Source organism: Melozone crissalis, unplaced genomic scaffold (assembly GCF_028551555.1).
Source record: "Melozone crissalis strain CALT ecotype California unplaced genomic scaffold, PUWL_Pcris_2 ptg000019l_1, whole genome shotgun sequence".
NCBI lineage: Eukaryota > Metazoa > Chordata > Aves > Passeriformes > Passerellidae > Melozone > Melozone crissalis.
The window spans coordinates 13,761,983-13,788,087 of NW_026535797.1; the positions used below are offsets into that span (position 1 = coordinate 13,761,983).

The 26,105-nt window shown below is 44.0% G+C and overlaps 1 protein-coding gene across 2 annotated transcripts in view; it reads right to left on the reverse strand.

Annotated features, from left to right (window-relative positions):
• FBXW4 (F-box and WD repeat domain containing 4) overlaps nucleotides 1-26,105 on the reverse strand; it is a 61,269-nt gene that overhangs the window by 31,180 nt on the left and 3,984 nt on the right. For both annotated transcript variants that reach the window (XM_054276990.1, XM_054276989.1), the window contains exons 2-5: nucleotides 17,138-17,233; nucleotides 14,232-14,417; nucleotides 12,929-13,061; nucleotides 10,309-10,403 (exon numbers count right to left, since the gene is read on the reverse strand). In XM_054276990.1, the coding sequence (XP_054132965.1) occupies nucleotides 10,309-10,403; nucleotides 12,929-13,061; nucleotides 14,232-14,417; nucleotides 17,138-17,233 (510 nt within the window). The remainder of the gene's footprint in view (nucleotides 1-10,308; nucleotides 10,404-12,928; nucleotides 13,062-14,231; nucleotides 14,418-17,137; nucleotides 17,234-26,105) is intronic.

Genomic DNA, 26,105 nt, shown 5'->3' on the forward strand with positions numbered 1-26,105 from the left:
AGAGACTTCAGATAGGTAGCATGGGCCTTGGAATAACTCGTCATGACATCCATAACTTTGTGCTGCCACGGCTGTGGCTGAACAGACATGTAAATCCTCAGGGCAGAACCCATCTGGACAGGTCATCCACCCAGAAGAGCAGGCACCACATAGGGAAAAGACATCCAGATATCATTCTGGTGCCACACCACTTCCCAAAGAAATTTCAAAGGGCTTTCTAAGTCACCAAAAGACTATTACTGAACAAAAATAATAAAAAATGCAGACACCATCCTACCTCCAAGCAAAGCCTCTTTGAAGCCTGATCCAGTATTCTCAAATAAAACAGTATTCATGGATCTGAACCCACAGTCTTCCCTACATACAAACCCTGCTCCTAAGCCAAGCTATTAATTACTTGTGTTCAGCCTCTGCCTCCCTTCATTTCAATTTTCTCCATCAGTTTTTGTTTGTTAGAAAGGAAATCATAGATCTACACTCTCTAGACACAAGTTTCACCACGCACCTGTTGTCAATATTCTGTAAGTAGAAAGTGACCAAAGAACCTCTTTGGAGGAAAAGCAACTAAGTGGGCCCTGATTGAAAAGGGTTGGAAACTTCTGGGTTGCACTGGTGGCACTGCCTGGAACAACCACTCTCTTGGAAAAAGTAGAAGAACAGCTGGACACGCTGCCCAGACTGAGCATTGAGTAGCCTGTTCTTGACAGTAAGATAAAGATGGAAAAGTACTGCAAGAGAATTTTCTGTTATTAATAGGCACTTTGCTAATACTGCTCAAGATGGTCAGCTCCCTCTCAGTCATTTCCTGCTGCAGCCTCTGAATCCCATTGGTCACAGCACTGTATGGTCCATTACAAGCTATTTCCTCTCTGCAAAAGCCTCCAAAAGCTTTTGCAGAAAGTCCTGATGATCTCCCTTCCTGCCTCCCTCTGCAGACACAATTCCCTCATAATTTGACTTTCTGGTACCACAAATGGGGAGCGGGTAAGAGGCACACAAAGATTTACTCTTCATGGACAGCAGCCTTGCCCCTTCCTCCCCTTCCAGGCCCCCTCTCTATCTGGTCCATGCAAACAAACCCTGAGTGGGAAAGAGCGTTTGGAAGAGGCCTGTGTCTGGGCCAGCCGCCTTTCATCCAGAAGATGCCTCCTCCCGTTGGAAAATACAAGCATTGTGTGAAAACATTTTAATATATTCATGCACATTCCTATAGCTCGCAGGAGCGAGTGGGTCTCAGCACCCTCCCCTCCCTGCCTTCCAAATGATTTTCATAGGCAACGATGCACTGGGAATACCACTTGTTTTCTCGAATGCCCGCGAGTATGTAAATTGTGGGAATATGCAGGCCAGGGGCTGTGGTTTTATTGTGCTGCAGAAAAGATTTTACTAATTACTTGCCTAAACTCCAAAGCAGTATGCCTGCTTTTTTACAAAGCGGGAGAGTGGGGAAGGTGGGGGTGGTGGGAAGAGGAGGAGGGGGACTAAAGAGAAAAAAAATAGCAAGGGGAAGAGAGAGTAAAGGGAAAGAGGGAGAAGGAAAGGGAGCACAAGGGATGCATTTCAAAGTTTCTCCAGCAATTGGATGGGGGGGAGCTGGGCCCAATGTGAAATCATAGAGGTCAAAGGTGGGTCTCCCTCCCTTGTGAGAAAGTGGTGAATCAGGACGGTTTATCAAACGATCATTTTCTTTTGAAACTGGGAGGCAGAGGCTGGGACAATTCTGCAGATGTGCTTGATGAGTTCGGGACAAAAATGGGCCGCCTCCTCCCCCCCTCCCCCCTTTAAAGTCTCCCATCAGGGGTTGCTTCTCCCTCCACTGCTTCCAGGACCCTCCCCTCCCTTCTTCAGTGGTCAGCTGAGACCCCCACCCACTGACCGCCTTTGTATTCCTGGCCTTTGGACACAGTGACAGGGCCCTTTATGAGACCCCAATCAAGACCCCCATGTCACAGGTACCTAGTAGAGATACCAGACCCTTTTCAAATGAGGAACAACAAGGAAAATATGCTGGCCCATTGTCCCAGCACAGCACCAAGGGAGATGAAAGGGACAGGCTGCTCCCTCTCCACAGACTGCCTGCCAATCAACCCCAGTTATTAAGGTCACGATGTGGAAATTCTTCTGACCTACACCTAATCAAAGATGCACCAAGGACTTTTGATACAACATAGGGGAAGGTGGGAGAGCAAGCATCTCCCTGTCCTCTCCACCCACAAATACAGTGGAGCTTCCACAGCAAATTAGTAGGAGTTACCCCAGCTAGTGCTGCAGCACACTTGCCCCAAGTACCACTAGGGCAGCCAAGCAGAGCTTTGTGCTGGCATGCAGCCTCAGGAGAGCTTAAATTAAAAGCATTTCTCACTGAAAAGTTACAGAGTGAGCAACACTGGAGGTGGCTCAGAAGCCACGATTGAGGACACTGTGAGACAAATACTAAGCATCCTCTTTCCTATTGCTGATATCTTTGGTTTGCATGGGCTGTGGGTTTTACCAAACGTGGTCAGCACCATCCAACAGAGAGTCCTGAAGAAAAACTCAGTAGATGTGAACTTCTGAGTCTCCAAAAGCTGAAGCACCTGCCATGAGTGGATAGATGCCAGTAGTGCAGAGCAGACATTCTGACTCCCCCCTTGCATGATACAGGATGAAGATACCAAGATGATGCTGATGGTGGCAGTTTTTAGGACTACACAGAAATACCTCACAGAAAGGAGGTAGGAGCCATGTGCACTGCCAGTACAAAGAGATGGAGACAAAACAATTAGAGCATGGGTCACATGGGATCAGAGAAGCACATCCCACCAGACAGCTCCAGAGCACCTGGAACATGGACAAGATCAACTGCCTCTGAAAGGTTGTTCTGCATCACTCACTGAGTCATCACCATACACTCAGAACAGTCAGACATAATACTTCAACCTGACAAGTGACACAAGAAATGACAGACTACAGTCTGACAGTTCACACAAAAAGGAAAGGAAAAAATCCAAACTCCATAACAGGAACATTATTCAGCATACATAGGATGCTTCTGCAAGTGCATGACTTTGAATTAGGTCCTCCAGAAGAGCCACATGGTACAAGTCATAGCCACCACTGGCACACTTATGATCAGTCTTCAAGAATCAGAAATTTTTGACCCTCATCTTTATGCACCATGACTACTGTCATTCAGGGAATACCCTTCCTGATCCCATGCCAGCTTGCTGCTCTCATCCTGTTGGCATTCTTTAAAGCCCACCTGGATGAAGGTCTTAGTGAAAGGAAAACAAATTTGGGGTGGTAGTATAGTGAAGCCATAGAAAGTGGAACAGTCACAGCAACCAAGCTGCAAGTTTCTTTATGCTAAACACTGCTCACACGTTGGCTCATTTTCTTCTGTCTTTTAGCTAAAAGATACCAGTGCAGTGCTACTGGAGCCCCCCATTCCTGTCAGACAGCCTGCAGAAGGTAAGAGCCTACCAGTGGTGACCAGCTGGGTAAAAGAAGAGAAGTGGAAGATTTCAAAAGAGCTCTGGGACAAAGACTCATATTTTTACACAAATCCTACTACATTGCTTCTCCACTGCAAGTCATTGACATTCCTAAAACTATACCTTTGTTCCTTGGCTTTTACACAACTGTTGAAGCAGTTGGAAAACAGCTTTTTTTTTTCTGGATGTTGAACCAATTGCTCTTATACCAAAAACTGCTTAGCCATGGCAAGGTATGGTCTGGTTTAGGTCATTGCAAGCCAAGATCCAAACTGACTCCTCAGACACTGTAAGCTGCAGTGCTCAGAGCAGACATTACTTAAGGCCTGCAGCACAAAAGACAGATATTGCCTTTACTTCAGGGCAATATCCTCCACTATCACCCTCCTTTCAAATGCCAATGGCAGGCTGAGAGCCAGTCTCCTGCTGTCCTCAGAGTGAATCAACACTCCTTTAGAAGGGCCAGGCTGCTATCTTAGGACACTACAGCTTCACTTCCCACCTCAGGGCATGAGCTTGCATCCTCTGAGTGACAGGTTCAGCCTCATCTGGGAGGAGTAACAGTGGAAGCTGAGCCTGCTTAGAGGCACCTGCACCTGGGGCTCTCACCGTACAAGAAAGGTCCATCCCTCTGTGTCCCTTCCCGCCCCCAAAAGCAGTCATTTGAAAGGCGGGGAGGGAACAGACACCACTCTAATTGTAGGAGTGAAACCTGGCATCCTCCTGCTCATCTACCTTTGCACTCCATTTCTGTTTCTCTTTGAACCTCTGGTACAGCTTGTCAGGTCGCTGCCCTCCTGAGAGATCAGAAAAAAAAAATAAAACAGTGATTACTATTGTACACTGATATGCAAGCTGGAGAAAGAGAGAAAAGGAGAGAGTGAACAGCCTCCATGTGTCAGACTATGAAAGGGCTTCGACTGAAGCCACCTGAAAAACAAACCCTTAATTTAAATGTTAATGAAAGTGCTGAAGAGACATCAGAGGCTTTCATTTCTCTACAAGGAACAGAATCACCAGGTCTAGAATTTATGGCCCACTTCACCTCCCCTCTCTTCTTCTCTGCTCCATCAGCCACAGAAGTAAGGAAAGGAAAAAAACCCTAATTTTAACATTAACTCCACACTTCCACCCTAGGATGCAATTGCTAAATTATCTGTTGGCAGGACACTGATCAAAGGTGGAAAAACAAAGGCACACTGCACAACCGAGCAAAGGTAAACAGCAGCCAAGGTCTGGTGAAGTTACCTTCTCCCCCTGTGAACCTAAAAAGCAAAGAGAAAACAATCACAAACTGGAAATGGAAACCTCAAACCATAAGGTTGCCAGCCCCCTCAACTAAGTTTCTTCTGTCACATCGATTAAACAGCCATGGATTCTCCTGTGCAAACCATGCAGCACAAGAAAGATGCTTCCTCCAAGCTTTCTGAGACAGACTTTCCCCTCAACCAAGGGGAAAAATGATAAAAAACTGCAGGGGGAGGAAAAAAAAATTCAATATGCAACACAGCTCAACACAATTAGAAACAGATGTCTGCGTTCCAACTCAGTCAGCTACTGCCTCCCAAAACCTGCTCACCTGCCTGCAACCACTAGTGAGTCAATTCACACAGTCACAGAAAATATATACATTAGCTTATTGGCCAAAAGTGACAAAAAGGGAGGAAGCCATCAATCACGTGAGCTTTAGAGGGCAAAAGAAAGAAATTGAAGTGAAGAAAGGTAAGCTGCAGTTTCTCAATTCATAGAAATGTCTGCATATTTGTTTGTTTCTAGAGGAGAGGGAAAACAGACATGCATGTTTATGTGTTCACCCACGTGAAGAAGACCAAATAGAGCTATTATCACACAATAAAGAAGGTAAAACAAAGTCTTTTTCCTCCTAACATCAAGGGAACAGTCAGGGCAAATGGATAAGACACAGGTGTCATTTTAGCTCCAGAGGGGAGAAACTGATACTCATTTCCTGCTCCTCAGCTTTAGGGTGAAAGAGCACCAAGTCAGTTATGACTATTGCATATACCTAGAAACCCACATCCAGATCGCCCTCTGAGGTCAGTAAAAGATGGCAGTTAATGCCACCACTAACTCTGCACATCCACTCTGGGATCTCACAGCTGAGCAGGTTCTTCCTGCCCTGCTTAAGAAACAGCTGCAGGTCAGAGTCCCCTCTCAATTATTCAAACCGACCAGGCTCTAGGAAGATCCCCAAGGACAGCAGAGCTATTGCTGCCGGCTGTTTTGCTGGCAATGCACAAACCCCAACAAAACTCAGTTACTTCTCGCAAGTCCTAGCAGACTCAGAGAGGTTAACTGCACAAAGCAAGGTCAAAGCAGAGCACACTACGGCCAACAGCTCATCTTGATATGCAGTAGGGGAAACCTGCTGATATAATCGGCGTAAGAAATGAGGGCAGGGGAACATTATCCAACATTTTAACTTCTACCTACCCATTAGGGCTTCAGTGGCACAGTTAAAACCACTGCAAAGTTGCTCTGATTCAAGTGGGTTGTTTTGCTCTAAGGCAATCTGCAAGATCAGATTGTTACACTTTCACAAGAAGTTTCTAGATAACCATTAAAAAGAAGCCCTCAATATTAATAATTTTGATTGCTCCCAATGGAAAAGAGGCCCATTCAGTAAAGTAACCTTTCTCTTCCTTCCTTCCTTTCCCCAATGAGTTTGGGGCATGCTTTACAATTTGCCTGAAGTTGTCCGTAGAAGAGAGATCTCCTCAGATATTACTTCCCCATAATAATCCATGGGAGAGGCAATTAGGTTAAAATCAGCATGTTCAAATACAGGAGTTAGGTCTCAACTACAACACTGCATAAACAGGAGAGCCAGCCTGGCTTTTTTAATTTAGCTGTTCATGTAAGTACATATTTTCCTTTAAATTAAGCATCCAATGCAGACAGCTAGTGTTCAGTACAAACTTTCCTTCTCTCTGCAGTTAACCTGCACTTCATCAAGGCAATATCCACAAGGAGAGGTCATCTCTTGCAGCAGACTAATGACAGAGTCAGAAAAGAAGAGACTGTCTCTTGGGATTACACACCCAAAGCATGTTTCTGTCACAGTAGGACACTTTATGATTGCCCCAAAGTGTACCAAGGGTTTTCTAGCTCTCTACCTACAGCTGAAACCTGGCATCCTGCTCCTCATCTACAGTCACACATTGGAAACCATTTGTGTGCCTCTGTCTTCTCTTTGCTTCCTTTAAAATCTGACACACTTTGAGTACAGCATCTCACCATAAATATTTAAATATTTAAAAATGAAAATAGCAAATGCCAGTGGCCAGGCCTGGCAGGAGAAGTCAGCTTAGATCTGAGTACTCTTTTAAATTCAACATAAAAAAAATCTGGATCCAAGATTAATAATGAACCTAACATGAAAGTGCACTTTTTTCTTTCCCCTCCAGTTTATATTGTATACTGCTCCCATCTCTTCCCTGGCTACTGCCACCTCAGGGAACCACAAAGCATGAAGGTTCCACTGCTCTACCAGAAACTCCTGAGTTTGCCTCACTTTGCACATTTGAATTGGTCCACTGCACTTAGGCCTGCCCTGGTCCCTGAGCACACATAAGTCACTGCAGCAAGCACCAGTAAATGCAAGTTTAACATCTGCGTGATGCAGAGTTCAAAAGGCAAATGAACTCGTGGGGGGAAGAGGATTATGAGCAGCTAAGAGATGTAGTTTAGGGTACACAGCAGAGTAAGTACAACATTTTACTAAGCCATAGAGAAAGACAGCTTCAGAGATCAATTAAACCAGTGGCTGAAAGAAGCTGAGGTACCCTCATTTTAAGTATCCTTCTTTAAGAACTCTCTCAGAGTCTCCTCTAGTCACTTATGAGACATGCAATGTGTGACCTGTTATTCAAAGCACACCAACCAGCACAACTTTGCAGACTTGCTGAAAACCCAGAATGAACACAATGCCCTCCCATCCCCATTACCCTGCAGAGCACTGTTAGGGATCCCCAAAGCAATGAAGCTCCAACAACACACACGGATGTCAAGACACTTCCATGGCTGAAAAAGTTATGTAAAGGACTAAGCACAGTTTTCCTCTGCACAGTATGAAGGGATGATCCAATATTCTTGGTAACCTTTTAATACCTTTCCCCCTACTTAATCTCTCTTACAGGAATCATTCTGTTTGCAGATCTAGAGACATCCAGAATAGCACCACGACACTAAGAACAAGGAAGCCTCCTCCTCCAGCTCCGCACATCTACAGGATGATCTCTGTAGTGACACAAGGAAATTATGGACAAATCAAAGCAGAATACCTAAGGGAAAATGCCTGAAACCAGAGGAGCTGTGCTCTAAGAGAACAAGTCTCTAACATTTAGCTTGAGTGTACAGGCACTGTTCTCTTGAGTAGCAGCCCAGCAGTGCAGGACTACAGCAGGCACAGCAAAAACCCAGTGGTGGGTCAGGAGCATATGGGATACCTTGTAAGAAGCTTCACACAGAGAAAGATATCACTGAAAAGATGAAAAGTTTCAGACCATTAACAACTGAAGTTCAGTAAGAATACCACCCTGACTACTCTAGAGGGTCCAAGTCCTGGCAAACTTCCAGGAAACTACAGCTTCTGCAAAGGAATTCTGAATGGCTAGAGATGGAGGAGCCTTCCTTGCTCCCACCCCACTGCACAGAACTGCTTTGAGCTCTGTGTGTCCATAGTAGAGTCAGCTGCCATTTCTTAGCAGCAATGGGCCAAAATACTTAGGTGGTTGGAGCCTGATTCTCCAGCAGTTATACAGCAGTAGAACTACCTGTCCTTATGAAGGAGATCTCAGTTTACATCAGCACAATTGAGAAGGGAGAATCAGAAGGTCATGTTAAATGTTTAGGAGGAAGTGGAGGTTATAGGCCATGTTCAGCCTCACTGAGGAGCAAATGTATCCAAGCTCTGGCTAGAAGGATGGGGACTGCAAGGGAGGAAAAGCTTTAGACATAAGTGCATAAGGAGTGCATATGGGTGAAATATGGGCTCTTGCAAATAAAACAGAAACCACAGAGCTCCCCAAAGCAGACTTTCCTAGAAACCAGATATTATCTTTTTGATACTCATGCCCATTAGACAGCAAGTAATAAAACCTATTAGTGAAAAATTCATCTCCCCTGCCCCTTGCCCTGGCCAACCCCCACCACATGCCCTCCTGCTCTGATCCTCTCTCTCTTCTAGGATGGCTGCGATTTGTTCTGAGAAGCGACAGGTTTATAGGTTAGCCGACACCTTCTCTCTGTGGAATTTTAATTAACTTCTCCCATCGTCAATATGTTAAGGAGCAGGGTTCCCATTATACGAGGTCAGCAGCGTGTTTCAGGCCCTGCTATATCAGCCGTCAAATTGAAGAATTAATGACGTGGCTAATTGGCTCTAATTCTCCACACCCCCCTCCCTAAAATATGGAGGGGTAAGGGGAGGGTGCAGTAGGCTGGGCTAGTGGGAGAGGCTGGTACAGTCCACGGTCTCATAAAAAATGAGAGTGCACAATTTAAGCCCACTTGTTCATGGGTTAGCTGTTCCACCACCTCCAATTTATCACCCTGCAGGGAGGAAAGGTGGGGTGGGGAGACTGAGGGTAAATATTGTGACAGAGAGTGTGCACAAGCACGCACACCACGGAGAGGAACACCGTCCTGACAAGAGGCCATGGCAGTAGGTCATCACTTAGGAGTAGGAAGCAGAATGCCACTGGCCTCTAACCAGCCACAGTGCCTGAGCCTGAGCCTGTCAGCCAGAAAAGGGAGCCTTGCAGCACAGAAGACAGCAAAGGGCTTCTCTCTCACATCTTGCAGCAGCATTAATGCATGTGGCACCTCTTCAAAAACACTAATTGTCTCAAACACGCAGAGCAAAGGAACAAGGCAACAGCAAAATCACAGCAAGCCATTTCTCTGATAAAGCCATTAGTTCTGTACCACTGAGTTTCTGCTGCCTGCAAAACAAGCTTGGAAATCTAACAAGGACAGCAGTTGTGGACAGTATTTTGGTTTTGCACAAGCCTAAAATTCAGCAGTTGCGGATATCACGTGAGCAGCAACAGCAGCTCTTCTTCCTCTCTTCCCTGAGTTATGCTGAGGAAGAACCTCTCTTGCATGCAGGCCAGTTTAACAGGGAACCAAAGAGACAGATCACTGCTGGTTGTGCAACATTTTAACAGTGAGAGTTTCTCAGATTTTCACTTCCTCAATAACAGGAGCACTTCAAAGAACACCTTGGAAGACACTGGTGTATGTATTGCCCCTGCCTCCCACACTGAAGCTGTACTTGTAGCATTCTGTGCACTAGAAGCACAGAGCTACAGGTAACAGGCTGGAAAACCACATCCCTGAACTCTACTTCATCTTTGCCAGTTCAACATGTTCAAAAAAACCTGAGTTCTAACCACTGCATGCAGCTCTCAAGCAGGGACCTTTTTGCTCAGTATCTCTTCTGCCAGAGAATGAGAATACAAGTTGGCATCTTTTCAGCACAGAAAATCTAAACAGGATCCAGCTCACTGTTTCTAATTAGCAAGTCAGCGTTCCTTCCTCAAGAAATAATGAACAGGTCCCACCTGTGGCACTAAGAGGAACCCAAGGCCACCTTCATGGCCTCTTTATAAGGGGATCATTCTGCTGGTATAGGAAATATGGACCACATGCTCTCCCCTGAGCTCCTGCTGCAGGCACAAGCACCTGATCAGCCTCCACACAAATCAAGTTCCTGAACCGTCACATTGGTGCCTCACAAAGATTTGTGGACACACAGCCTATGCAACTCCTTTACTTCTCTCTGATGAAAATTGGGAATAAAGAGATGTGTTACCTCAATAATGGGCTGATAGCAATGGACCACACTCGATCCTCTGTGTGCACTGTATGTAGACACTGACCAACTCTGCCCGCGGACAGGGACCAAACCTAAAGAGAGAGATGCAGGTTATGCCACATCACCCAAAACTGCAGAAGGTAGGATGCATGCTACTAATGTTGTGCTGGAAGAGCTGCCCAAACTGTCATGCTTACCTTCCCACAGAACCTCTCCCTCAATTCCAATTACTTATTTTGGGAAGCAGAGCCTTCAATTGCTGGCAGAATCAAGCACTTGAAGTCAGCTTATAAGTATGACCTTCTACACATTGGTAACAGAGAGCACCCCCATCACCACTTGCTCTCTAAGGGCAGCACTCAACACAAACTCCTCATCTTCTGTAGATAAATAAATGACAACTAGGATTTGTTCAAATCTGTTCTCTTGAACAATGTGGGAAGACTTAGTAGCATCCCTGAAAATTTTCCATTAATATTAACTGTAAAGTTAATCATTCACCACCCTAAAAAATAATCTTTTTTTATAAGACCCCCCCTTTAGACCAAGTTTTTCAAGTGTACCCCAGGCTGCTTTCAAACTGGCTGCCCTTGCTCACTGACAGTATGAGAGAATTCCTTCCCTCCCCCAACAGTGCAAACACACACATCTCCTTCCACCAGTTCACCCCTTTGTTTCTGGGTCCTAATAGAGGCCCCAAAATTCTTGCTGGGGCCTCTGCTAGTGGCCCTCATTTTCTCCACCTTGCCATCATTCTTGGCCCACAGGACTCAAGCCCCCCAGTTGTCTGTAACCAACCCCCAGTGTTTTGCTTCAGGACTTCAAAGCACGGAGTGCCCTATTTGTTTGTTTGTTGATAATGCCCAGGATTGCAGGCTATTCTTGTCAGCGGGGAATTTAGCACCTAGTGTCAGCAAAAGCAGCAGAAAAGCTTAACTCCTTTAAGGCACCCCTATCTCCTACAGGTTAAAAATATTGCTCAGAGCACACTATCTGCTGCCTATCACACAGGAATGTACATTAACAGCTCTTCAGGGCTTAGTCCTAATCAACACTCAGCAGAGCCCTCAATAGCTTAGACACTTAGAGCCCCTTTAAAAGGTTGGTAGGGATTCCCTTCCACCCTCCAAGAGTCTCATTCACGCAAACAAGACAGCCTACAAAAGGATGATAAAAAATAAGAGGAGAACATCCCCAGAGTATATGCTGTAGGGAGCACTGTGTGGGCATGATCTCACACTAGCTCTAAGAAAAACAGCTTGAAATTCCCCTCTGGGCTTCAGGAATTTGTTCTCAAGGTCGAGGATGTCTGTCCTCCAGCTGTCAGAGAAGCAGCAAGAAGGCACTCTCCCAGAAAAGAGGATCCACAGACCAGAGAAGAGCAGCACTGCTGAAGTGTGAGACAAAGCAGCATCAAGGTCTTGCTCCCAGAAGGCAAAGAGCAATCCCAAAATTGCCCTTTGCATTGGAACATTGCTTGCTTTACTTGGAGGTGATTTTACTCAGGAGTACATCTGTACAGAGGGACCAACAAAAATAAATGAGGTCATGCTGCTTCACACACTTCCTACAAAACCTTGAAAGGGACATTTAAGCCTTTCCTTGCTTCAGCTTCCCCCCTTGTAAAATAGCAATTAGCTGGTTTTCCTCTTACTTCATGAATGCTCTATGATATAAACCAGGGACCAAGAGTGTCTATCAGCCTACCCAGAGCAAAAACCAACATATTCAACACACAGCAACCACTTCCAACAATGAAACAAGTGGTTGTGAAGATACTACAGGTACTGCATCATGCTAGCAGGATAAGGGTGAAACGTGTGTAGAGCTTCCTAAAGTGATCAAACAGAGCTGATTACAGCTCAGATGAACAACTCTCCAGGTCCACACAGGAACAAAGCATTGCCAACCAGATCCAGATGGACAAAAATCAACAAGGTCCTGCCCCAAAAAGAAATAGCCAAAAATTACGTGACAGGACCTAGTGATGCCAGCTGGAAGAGAAACATGGGAGCAAACAATTCTCATAGTCTAACTTCATTCCTGTTTTTTTCCATTCCATTCCATTCCATTCTTCATTCCATTTTTTTTCTCCAAGAACCATTGGAGAAAAAAAAAAAAACAAAGAAACAAGAAAACTCCCACACAGATAACTAAACCAAAAAATTAGTAAATAACCATAGATTTGGAAAAAGACCATCCTATCCTTTACAGAGATTGAATATATAATAGAGAGTATGTTAAACTACATTGCAATGTTAAATCACAAAACAAGGATGGGTTTGAAATCCATACAGCAAATTTCACATTAACTGGCAAGCATCTCCACTACAGTGTAGATGGATGTACAGGGAAAGAAGCAAAACATCAGCTGCTGCTTTTTGCACTTCCAAGTTTAAGCCAGCAGCTGATGCTGTAAATTACTGCCAAATCTCTTTCTAACAAGCCTGGCAGAGCAAGCATCTTTTCAGAGACATGAGCCAAGACAGTCAGCATTCCTCCTGCAAGGAGTACAGGGCTCACAACAGTTCTGCTGACACTTAAATATTCATGGCACAAGACCTCTGAAGTCACCTCTACAGCAGCACCTGCAGCTGCTGAAGCACTCCCTGCTCACCTTCGCCGTTCGGTCCCGGGAGCCGCTGACGATGAGGCCACCTTGGAAGTCCACACAGTTCACCTCCTGCTCATGTGCAGAGAACTTGACGCTGTAGGAGCCATGGAGCTTGTGAAGGACAATACTTCCATCCCTGAAAAGCAAACCCACAGGTAGGGAATTTGTACCTCTTGGACATGCACCTTCCACTAGTGCTTTGGAGTGCTACAAAAAGACCAGGACTGGTCTCTGATGGACTGAAATTCATGCAGCATTATTAACCCTCCACTCTTCACACATCACCTGTTCTCTTGCAATTCCACATCTGGCCAGTTAAAGCCTGATCTGATGCACATGAAAATTTTCCTGGCTATCTTTCCACCCTTCACTTTGTGTTAAGCTGCAGAAACTATAGCAAAGCAGCCATTCCTCCTCCTACTGCTTGGAGCTTGCCAGAATCCTGTCTGTATGCTGAGTGGCTGGAGTAAGGGAATAAATGAGAGGACATTCTCACCCATGTCCAAGCCTCAGCTTTTCATTCATTTCAGAGCAGCCATGCAGGGTGCTGTGCTTTGAATTAACTACCCAGACACTTAGACCTTTTTCAAACTACACAGTTACTGGAATTTTAAATGCAAGCCTTCATTTTCACCTGAATTTTGGTCTATAGTTCACAGTGGAAAGTCCCACAGCACCCAGGACAGACAGTCAGGCTTGTCTCTCCCAATTCTGTGCTTAACTGTTGTGTATATTTTTAAAGTTTTAGCCATTAATGAAAGTCCTGTCACTTGCTGTAACTGTAAAAGTCCAGTCAAATGCAAAATGAACTGGAGGAAGTGTGTGTGTGCTGGAAGGCCTGGCAGTTTCTCCCCTCTCCACAATTATATCAGTGGGTCTAATAAACACACACTTGTCTCTAGAAAACTTCCTGCACTACTGCAGTCCCAGCTAACCAGCAGTATTGATGATTAGAACAGTCCAGCTACCCTGGCTCTAACAGGGAAAGAAATGAAATTTGCACAGCAGTCAGGTTTGTCTGATCAGTCATTCCTGATTCAACAATCCTGTGGACATCCACACAAGTTTACAGAGCAAAGGACACCTTTTAAGGTCAACAGTTTGAGACTCAGCTCCTTCACTGCTGCAGGAGAAGCTTTTTCAAGCCAGAACCAAAATTATAAGAAAGGAAGCAGCAGCAGCTGACCACAGCCAAGCATAAGGATGCTGTGTAGCAAAACTGGCTCCTCTGCTCTGGGCTGGAGTTACACAGAATCTTTCCAACTTCAGCAACAAAACTCTCGGGCTCCTTCATCACCCAACTTACCCCCCTCCACTGACAATGTGGGAGTTGACAAGAACAAAGCGACACACGTCCTCCTGGTGGCCAGAGAAGATGGCCTGAGGGTGACGCTGCAAGCCTGTCCCCTCTGCACAGAGCTGGTAGGCCTGGACGTTCTGCGCTTGAGACAGGTAGAGATATTCGCCATCCAGCTCCATCCAGGGCATCAAACTGCAAACAGACAGCAGGTTGGGAGCATGCAGGAGCAGGGAGAAGAAAACTAAACAAAACAACTTCACACAGAAAAAGAAAAAAAAAATTCCATATGCAAACATATCAACAAAAACAAATGCCTGCTCAAGAAAAGTCAGGTTGGAGCAGCAGACGACATGCAAAAGCAGGGCTTAATATAGCAGCACAGCTACAAGTGAAGCTTCTCCACCAACATAAAAAGCAGATTACATTGCTGGCGTTTTTCTAACCCAGAGCTGAGGAAAAGGAAGCGTGGAATCTCTGAAAGAGAAGATGGCCAAAAGTCTAGTGAATATAGATAGGAAATACTTAAGGGCCCCCGAACATGCACATGAGCTCTGTACTTTTTAAGAAACTAGACTGGTGCTGGTGAGCTATGCTGAGCATTTCTAAGATGTGAGGCTGTTGGTACAAACAGCCACTCTTGATCCTGAACACTATTTGCTGGTGCCCAGCAGAGAACACAAAGCTGCCACTGTTCCTCACATCTCTAAGCAGGGGTGCATGTCACCAGAATACCACAGATCTTCCTACAGACAGAAAGCCACCTGCCTCCTGCACTCTGAGGCTACCCAAGAAATTTATGCTTATCATACAGAGGACATATTGTTCTACATTCACACTTCTTCCCTTGCTGAGCCATAAGCTGTAGAGCAAGCTCTTGGTTTCTCTTGCCCATCTTTTAGAAAAGCCCATACACCCTTTGTGCCCACTGCTTTATGTGGGACAGTGGCAGGTTTGTATGGAATTGTATGGTTCCAGGTCATGAGCAGTGGAGCCAAAAAAACTATTCCAAAGTATTCTGAAGATTGATGTTACATATGGAAAATATGCTTTACTTACTGGGAGATGAGGAAGAAGACAAGACACTCATGTAATATCTGAATCAAGTCTGACATCTCAAGAAGTTTATTTATTCTTGAAACAAAACCAAAATATAGAAGAAAATAGGCTACAATACACACTTAGGCAGTGAGAGCTTTTCTCTAGATTTTGCTTTTGTGTAGCCAACAGAGAATCAGCAAATAAAATTTCTGGATATAGTGAGGCCAGATACAAAGACATGGTACTCATGTCCTATGGGGCATGGACATGTGAAATTGTCTCTGCTCTGCAGTCATTGCCAAGCGCACCAATGCCCACAGAAACACCGAGCAAATCCAGAGCCCTTCTACAGAGCAGCCTTTCAGTTCTCAAACTATTCAGGAACAAATGGCTTTGAGAGCAGTGGGGCTTCTCATAAAAACCTGTCTCCCTCTTTTTTTTAGATCCTCAGAGGTCACGATTTTCTGTGTCATCAGAGTCATTACACACAAGTTGTTCATTGTGATACCTTGTAGCATCACAATGAACAACTAGATCCAAGCAAGAGGACAAGATTGCTCATTAGACAGAAGGTTCCAGCTTGCCTGTATTCATCTCCAGTAACAGGCCTTTAATCACATGGACAAAGCAGTTGAGTTTATAATATTCATCTGGGACTTGATCATATACATGGAAAAAGTAAAAGGCATCTTTAGAGCAGGAGCTCTGGGTTCAGGCAGGCTTTGATTTCCCCTTCCTTCCTCCACTCCTACGCAGTACTCTAAAAGCAAGTGAATATCCAGCTTACCTAGACTACAGCCAGTTTCTGCAGCTCTCCTTTTGCAGAAGTTTAGCTTTTTACCTTTTTCTATGGCTTTTTCATAAGGAGAAGTAAAAAATCTGAAGCAGAATAAATGAAAATTAGGAGATGCCATTTGGATGGTGGCCTCATTAAATCAGTCCTTGCCTTTTCACTTGGGAAGCTGGTTTAGTAATGATCTCTAATATCCACAGAGCCTGTCTTCACAGATGGTTGCAAGCACTTCAAAGGCAGGTATACAACCTGCACCAAAACCCACTCTGCTCATTACAGCTGTTCCCAGGACTCTAGGCAAGAAGTGGCACATTATCCACCACTTCAATCTACACAGCACAAAAAGGCATGAAAGCTCAGTAGAAGGTCCCTGTTCTCCAGCAGCTAACAAACCACAGTCTTTCTCATTTTTCCTTCAGTGTGATGATGTGAAGCCTGAAAACTTCGATGTACAGCTCAGACAAGAGACCTATCTTATGCTTTGCTTTGAAAGCCAAGTACACCTTTGCAAACAAGAATTTAACAACGAGCTCCTATCATTAATGTCAAATATACTTTTTTTTTTAAGTGAAGGAGAGAAGCATGAGAATGAAGGAGCAAAAGGCAGATGAATGGCAATTAGCATTTTAGATTTGTACATCCAAATCAGGATCCAGGATAAACCACAGGAGACAAACAAAGCATTTTGAGGGAACACCTAAGTCCACATCTGGGATCAAGGTGGTCTCATTGTGAGAGCAGGACAAAAGACTGCTCGTGGTATACAGTAGACATGAATGCAGCAGTTTGTAGTAAAGGTCGCTAAATGTGACTAAAACTGTACAGATCAGAACAAAGACAAATTCAAATTGCTAAGAAAGAAACTCTGGACACTCAAGCATGAATCCCTAGGGCAAGGCAGCAACTCGGGTTACCCCACACCCAGCTAGGCAGGAACACCCAAAATAAGCCAGCAACAAACATTTGTAAGACTCCATGGAGCACAAAGAGCAGGAAACATCTCATTTCAGAGCACAGGCACAAACCCAAAGCCCCACAGCAGCTGTCACATAACAAAGAAGAAGAGGAAGGAGCCACTTGCTTGCATTTCCATTTCAGGACTGTCTCCCTCCGGCAGCGTCCGTGCCTCCAGTTCTGAGATACCTTCACCCTTTCCTTCACTGGAATGCCAGGAGCTCTGCAGACAGAGGAGGAGAGACAAGATTAGCAACCAGGACTGATGGATAACAAATGCATTCAAGATGGATAACAAATGCATTCAAGTTGGCCATAGGTAAGCTCGCACCCTGGTTCCACAATGGTGAACTGACATACAGACATACTGACATGGTGCAGTGCTACACTACAGTGAGGACATTTGTGAGAGCTGACAAGAAAGGAACACTGACAACAGTGAGGTATTACCAGCAAAGAGAGCCACCTCTGATGATCACAAACCTGAAATATGATCAAGACTTGACCAAGTATACTGAATGCAGCACAGGTTCAGACAAAATGTAATCCCAACGAGATGACACAAAGAAATCTCCAGAAGAACCAGAGATGTAGGATATCACCCTTTTAACAGAGATTGACAAGAGCCATTTAAGACAAGGACAACACCACACAAGAACAGATGGAGGAAACACTAGTCAGAAGAACACTGAAACGAGAAGCCAAGGAGTGTCTATCCAGAAGGACTAGTAAAGAAACTGTTCCAGAGTCTCACCTGTCTGACAATCCCATAACCAGATACAATAATCAGAAATAAAGATGTGTCCAAGCAAAAGACAAAATACATTCATGTGTATCAACAATCCAATGTACACACACCCTAAGAAAAACTATCCTTTGCAGCAGCTCACCAAAGGATAGAGAATTCCAGCATATCGCTGGAAAATTCTCTCTTTACAGTCAGACAAAGCTACTAAAAGAGAAACTATTGCTGGGCTACAAATCAAAGTTATTGGAATGAGCTGAGACAAATAAAGATCCATACTCTTCAAGATGTGACAAAAAGTAGGTACCACAGAGACCTGGGACCAAGATCTCCTTAGAGTCTACATGAATATACCCAGCTCAAGCAGCTGTTCAACACCTGTTTTGTTTTCATGACCCAGTGTTGATTAAAGACATGGGGAATGGCAACTTTAGCTCCCATCTTTCTCATATCATAAATTTAATTATTCAAAACCCTTACTGGAGCTGCTTAGATAGAAAAGATCAGAACACTACAAACAAGAAGAAACTCTAGAAATTATCCTTTGTAACTAGGGGTTACACTTACTAGGCTACAAGAGTTTATCCCGCGTTCATGCGTTTCTCAACAGCCAACACACCCAGATTCATAGGGAGAAGGGAGGATCCTTGAGAGATGGGAACTGGTGCCTCATCAGAATCAGTTTCTTCCTCCCATCTCTACAGCCCCTCCAATCCACTTCCCAAAAGTAGCATTTTCAGGTACTCTGTCATTTTTAAAACAAAGATTAGCTCCCTGTAAATAAACATCTCCTGCGTTAATGGGTGTAGGAATCTCTAACCTGGCCCTGGGGTCTGGCCAGATTCTTATTTTCCCAGCCTTCCTTCCATTGCCTCAGGCTCCTTTTTTTCTGCTCACCCTTCCCTCCTCTTTTCTATGCTTTCCGGCACTTAGTCACCATTATAATTTGACTGCATTCCTGGGCATGTGACCCATTTTAAACAAAAACAGAAACCACACACAGAAAAGCTTTTCATCCTCCAGAAAGCTTTGCAACTTTACGTTTATGATCAGTAGAGTCACACCAATTAAAACTGAATTTAGAAAGCTACAGGCTCTTTATTTTTCATAGCCATTTAAAAACAAACAAACAAAACCAAACTAGAGTTAGACTAGGCTGCAAGAAGAGGAATTCCTCTTTTAAAGGGAGCACTTGCAAGAGCTCATGAGGCCAGATAGTGTCTGAGATGAGGAATGCACAGTACCAAAAAGTCAGGTCAGACCCACTCTCATCATTGCTTATTACTCTCCCAGACAGAGTCCAGGCTCTCCGCCTACATGCAATTCCATTCCTTACTCCAAAACACTTCTCCTCCCTACACTCAACCCTCAGTTAAGTTCTCCCCACATACAGATTTCAAGTCACCAGCATGCACAGTGATGGAAAACACACTCGTGCCACATCCCCCTCCCAACACATGCTGGCCCAACCAGACATTCTGAGCTCAATGCATAAACCCTACTAAGACTAGATGTAATTTCCAAGGCTCTGAAAAAGGTGACTCCAAGGTCAAAAAAGCAGCTTCCATCTTGGCTGCTCCCTCCTCCAAAGGGACCTGCTGGGCCCTTTTCTAGCAGGCCTTGACCCTCCTATGGAAGTTCTGAAGAGTCACGTGTTGGCTCAGCCCAGAGCCCCAGTTCACTATTGCAGTTACTTTTGAAACAGACTCCTCATTCTTTCCCACATATCAACAGTTCCTGTCTGGAGGGGTGAGGGTTGGGTGGGGAGACAATACAAGGGAGGTCTGATGAGATTTGGGAGGGGGTGGTCATGGTGGTGTTTTGGGGTTTTTTTTGTTTTATTCTTAATAGATATATTATTCATCCAGCCTTCCTCCTCCATATAGCAACTCTGGAGCCAGCTAATTTAAACATGTCTTAAAAGTATCCTCCTTTTACATCCCAGACATTTTATTTATTCAAAATAGATGCAAGAAAAGGGACAGATGACACGGAGAAAAGATGATGTATAAATTGGACTGATATATCCCTCCCCTTTGTGAATTATGGGGCAGCAAATGCTGAAGGGCAGTGTTGGTCAGAGACATTCAATCGCTCATACCAGAAGTAAAATCAAGCCCAGCTATGGAATCAACTGCTGAGATACAATTTGATCACTTGATTTGCTTTCTCAACAGCATCCCTCCAGAGCAATGCATCAAAAAATGTGATGAGTATTACTGCAATGCCTGAGAACAATTCTCAAATCTTAGAAAGTTAGAAATGTCATCACCATATAAACTTAACAATTTGATAAAAAATTCCTTTTCTCCCCTACAAGAGCCTACTTTGTTTCAATCATGATCGACACACTTTCTACACTTGCAAACTTTTAACAATTTTTCCATGATGACCAAGGCAATCAAAAGACATCACACACCTGCACCGAGTGGTTGACTTAACTAGGTACCTCTTACTTCAGCAACTGTGTTGAACATCCAAAGATTCAGGAGACTAAACCTCCATATGAAGCCAAATGCTGCATAAAATGCTATGGAGGGAACACCATCCACTGGCCAATGAATACCTTGATCTTAGAATACAATTCTGAAAAATACAAAGCCACAGGCTTAAAATTCAGGACATGCTTAACTACTCTGTGAAATCAAGATCTTGGCTTTTGTGTTCCCAGAGAAGGCACCCAACAGTGAACTTCAAGACTGCTGAAGGCTGACTCACTGAGGAAGGACTGCTATTTTTAGTAGGACCTACACAGGCCTTCATCAGAAAGCAACTGAGGTACAGTCCAGCATCCTAGAAGGATGACAGGAAACACAGGATGAAAGAATGAGTGAAGACTGATTATGAAAACACAAATTCAAGCAAAATGTTCTTAAAGCCCTTTACAGTGCATCATCTTAGACCTCTGCTAGGGCATCACAATTATCAATATTTGATAAAGTTACATTACTCAGGACATACAATGCTGTCTTTGTTATTATCTAATTATCACCAAAAAGCACTCTACCAGGATCCCAAATCATGACCTGAGCCAATGCATGTTTCCAATTGCACGCACTCCTGATGGAGGCTCCCTTTTCAAAGATTTGGTTACACCAAGAAAGAGAAGGTGAACACTTCTTACAGCCTGAGAGGGAGCTCCAGGACAAAAATCATCCCAAGCAACCCATTATAAAGGATTTTTCATTTCCCCCTTCCTACCTCTCCCCACTCTACAAAAAAAAGCTAAAAGTACTTTGCTCAAATTATGAATTTCCTCTCTTTCTTGGCAGAGTTACCAAAAGAAATGTAATATTCCTTCTGGACCCCACTTCCCAGCTGCTGAAGTAAGAGACTGGAACTGTCCCCACACAGCACCACTGACCCAGGTGACCTCAGGTACCAAGGCAGTTGCTGGCCTGGGCCCCAAAAGAAAGCAGTGAAGGAATCGCCTCCTAAAGCTTCACCTCCAACATATCTTGCCTTCAATGATCCCCTCCCCATCCAAAGTCCTTTTCCACCAGAAATGGTATTTCTGCAACAGCAAGAGCTTCTGTGCTGTGCTGCATCCCAGGGAGATTTCTGCTGGCTGTCTACAATTTCAGCATGTGCCAAAACAGTGGTGCCTGCAACAACATAGGCCATGTTACAGAAGATAACACCAACATGTCATGCTGTGTATTTTCCCAGCTGCATGGGGCACCCTAACCCACCAAAGTCCTTCATGTTTTGCTACATCTTAAGTACTGAAGAGCTCATCTGGAAATGCAAGTCTGCAGAGACCTGCTGGGACTGAATTTCTTGTGTGGACAAAATCTGCTGTCTGCATAAAAGCTGTCACCAGCCTGCCTGAGGCCTGACTGGAAGGGTCATAGAGAGAACAAACAGGTCACAGTGGCTAAGCCCCACTATCAACCTTGGCCCTGTGGCAAGGCTGGCTAACACAATGACCAACTGCACTTATTTGTGTAGTCAGGACACACCTGTTGAGTGGCAGGGTCTCGGTGCAGCTACAAGTCATGGGCCACCAACAGCCAGCCGAGAGGGAAAAGCTATTTATGTCAGGAGCCCCTGTTACTGTCCTCCACAAGTCGGCTGGCTTTCTAAATGTCTCTTCCAGAACAAAAATTCCAACTGAATTCTTTTAGCACATGACCCTTATTTAGCTTACTGCCATGTTCAGCCTGTCCCCTGTGCTCCCCTCTCCCTACAGAACCTGGGTTCAAATAACTCTGAGATGGAAAAGAGCTCTGCCGACTGTTCCTCACTGTTCCTTGCTTCCTCTGCTGTGTCTGTGCCATCTCAGATGTTACCAGGCTGCCAACTGCTCCACCAAACAGCTCTTGTGAACAAGTCACCTCATGAAGAAGGCAGAGGCTGTCATAATACCCAGAGGTGCAAACAAATTTCTGTGCACACAAGGACACACACTTTCACAAAGGCTTCCCAAAAAACCACCACCACCAAGACTGAGCCAGGCCACTCTGCCACCAGATGCCCTCTCCCTTACAAGTGACTGCAATGGGATGTTGGCTAGAAACTCCTGTCAGGATTTGGACTCTCTCAGAGACTTTTGTAGGCTTTTTGGAGACAAAATCTGGGCTTCTTCTAAAAATGCACTGCCCTGGAAAGATTATGAGAAAACCTGAAGCTGCTGAAGAAGTGTGAAATGTATTCTGATTTGAAAGAGTAGATTGTCAGGGAAGTACTTGGATAGAATGAAATAACTCATACCTAGTCCAACAGGGGTAACAGCAACAAACAAAGCACACATATTTTAAGCCCTGTACTACATAAAATTCTTCTTCCTTTTTGTACTAGCAAAGATCTTAAGGGAAGGGTAGGCAGGCCTCAAAGAACTCTTACAAACAACTTCACATTCCCAGAAAAAGCAGTAGTTTCAAGGTTGTGGAGCTGTCCTGGCAGATCTGTCCTGCTCAGCGCTAACAGTTTAAGGCAGAGTAAGAATAAATGTAACAACAGGTTTATGAAAACCACCGACTTTTCCAGCACAAAGCAAGAGCTGCATTCCCTCATCCAAGACTTTTTTGTTACTGCAATATCCTCCCCAGAGTATTCCCTTCTGCATCATCAGCACCAGTTCATTGCCTTCTTCATTTCTGTCTTAAAAGTAATGAAAACTTTGTTTTTAAAACAAGTTTAAAAGATGAAGGAAACTGAAGCAGCTTTACAAGCATTCACACTCCCTCCCCCTCCAGTGGTGAAGGCTGAGGTCTCCTATGATTGCTGCAGTTTGCATTTGGATTTGACTTGCACAGACTGGCCATTTCCTGCTCCTGTAGGTACATACATTTTTCCAAGATCTGGAGAAAAAACAGCTTTTATTAACTCACCAAAATGCTTACACAAGCTCTTAAATACTCATAGATGATAAATCTGTCCATTAATGAATCTGCTTCTCTGAACTGGAGAATACACCATGATCCTAGTGGGCAAGGCAGAACAGGAGACAGGCAGAGAGAAAACGTGGAGTGGAACAATTCTATATTTTGATGTCTATTAATACATCACAAAGAGCAAATTGTCAAACTATTTAGGTTCCAACTTTTAACCTGCCCTCTAAAATTCCTTTGTAACAAAGAGGAAATAAGTTTAGCCTAGCTGCAACTTTACTCCTTTCTTCCATGCCTTAAATAAAGAATAACCTTACAATGAGCTCTTTGCCTCTCCAATTTCTCCAGTCCAAGGTGGTCCAGCAAGCAGGCCCTGGATAAAGGCTTAAAGCACCCTCTGCTATTCCTGGCTCTGACACTGACCTGCTGAACAGAGGGCAGCTTGCTTGACATCTCCCTGCCTCTTCTTCCCCTCCAGCCCCTGTTTACCCTGGCTATTTAGGCAGCAAGCTCATCAGGGCAGACTGCTCTTGCTGGGCCTGTACAACAGCTGGCAAAACAGACACAGACTACAGGACACAACTGTAATATCACTATATCACCAAAACCCCCAAAGGCTTTGTGTTATTACTCAGCTACAGTTTAGCTGCAGAAAGTGTTGTGAAGCCTTAACTTTTCTGTGATATGCTGCCATGGATTTTTGAAACAAAAAATTCTCCTTTCACCTCACATCATGAAGGCATGGCTCAACTTTTACTTCAGCTGCTCCTGTGACTGAGTAAAGCAAAAATCTTAGCATAAGGACTCTCCTTTTGCCATCCTCATGACGAGGTCTTGTAGCAGTACAAGTCCATACATAAAATTAACTTATTTATACAGAAAAAGTGACAACCTGATCTGGAGAGACTCACAGTTCAGATGCCAAGAAGCACATCATGTAAAGCCACTCTGTACTTCTATAATGGTGACACAATAGTCTATTGGATATTTGGTTACCGCTGATTCAACGCAGAAATGGCACATTTTTAACACTGAGAATGTGCTTCAAAAACTCTTCCAGCTCAGCCCCTACCATCCCTAACACAGAGGGACCCAGGTGGATGTGAACCTTGTGGTTTCCCTCTGCCAAAGGAAGGAAGTGTACACCCCTCAAAGCAAACTTCTTTCTTCTACTACAAGTGCACAATTGAATCCATGCTGTAAACACTTAACTTGGCTTACATCTGTGGCTCCCATTTGGCTGAATCTACCAGAAAGTGAAAACATTAGAGATTGTCAATATTGTGAATATGCCTTTCAGCATAACAGGTAGTGTCTGGGCTTAACTCCACACCTTCCTTTGACATCATTACCAACTTAATTCAATATCGTTTAAGCACAAGCATGTGTCCAGAGACAACCACAGCTGGCAATTTTTAAAAGTATGTAGCCAGGGTGACAATTTAAAAAATTAAGAATTAAGTAATTTTGTTTTTACACATACTACTATTTTTCTTTTTCATGCTGCTAACAGCTAGGAGTTTGCAACCAGCTTCTTATCAATCTTACCTCTTCCCTATTTTGGCAGAAAGAAGTTTTATAAGCAAGCTGACTGTTCAAACAGTTTTTTCACTTACAAGATAAAGCTTGTTACTTCTGATCCTTGTTGTGACAATGATCTGAAGAAACACCCAACAGAAAAAGCATTTTAAAGAAAGAGTGTCATTTTCAAGTTAATCACCTTTTTAAAAATGGGAAAGTGGAGGCAGGAGTTAAGTTTCACAACTATCTCCTTTAGGCTCAAATTTATTGCTATTTACACAGCATTAACAGATGGCTTATCAAAAGCCACTTAACAGTAGAAATGATCAAACTATTCTGAGATGGATTTTTGTCTTAAACTGTAAATACTCCCTAGACTAGTTTTTAACTTATGCCAGCCTCCCAGGGACCATCAGTTTAAGATCTAATGTGAGAACCATGCATGTTATTTCATTAAGTATATTAACCATAAACGGTTCCAGCCTTTGCTTTCTCAACTGCACACAGTATTGCACAAAAACCACTCAAAAGAAAAAACTAGTGTTCACCTCATGCAACATTAGCCAGAACATGCAATAGAAGCTTCAGCTCCTGAGTGAGTCAAAGCCAAGTTTGACAAACTCAAGAGTTATTCCATATCACTAAGCAAGCACAGTTATCAAGAAGTTCCAGCTATCCAACATCTTCATCACTGTTCTATTTTCACAGTAATATTTTAGCTTGAATACCTACTCAGCTCAAATTTAACCTTCAATGAGCAATATGCCAGGTTCCTACTTCAAATTGCTATTAAGGATGGTGTGCCCAGAAGCTTGCCTAAACTCCCTCCCCAACTTGTACCGATTACTCAAATAAAATACAGTATCTCTCTGCAAATCTCACTCCCTCAGTTGCACGAGCAGCAATCTGGGAGATGGCTCTTGATCTTGGAGACATGCACAAGGAGCAAGTGCTACAGAAGAGACCTGGCTAGTTAAAACCCTTGAGCTGCCACAGAGACTGTTGAACTCTTCTTCAGCTAAGTACCAATTTTACAGCTGTACAACTCAACACATGCAGCCATACTGGTTCTTCTAGAGATGTTCAGATATCCAGACCTCCTGGTTCTGCAATATGACCTTGCTTTGTATCTGTTGCCAAACTCTCCACCCTACTAGAGTAAAACTCCTGCAACTGCCCCCAGATGCTGGATCTCCACCCAGGGAAAACAAGTGTTTGTTTTTCAGGTATTCTCCATAGGATTTGGTACACTATTTCAAGGAACTGGAGACTGTCTGAGCCTTCTATGAAGTTAAAAGTAATTAAAGGAATCATCCTCCAGATATATCTCAAGGTTTCTTCACAACCACTTGTAATGTAACTTAGTGTGTTACCTATGATTGAACTCCTCAGGACCAAGGAAGTGCTGACCAATGCTAAAAGCAGCTCTCAGTACTGGAGTTGTTTGAGGAAAACTTGAAAATAGGACACAGCACAAAAGTACATCCCAGAATTAC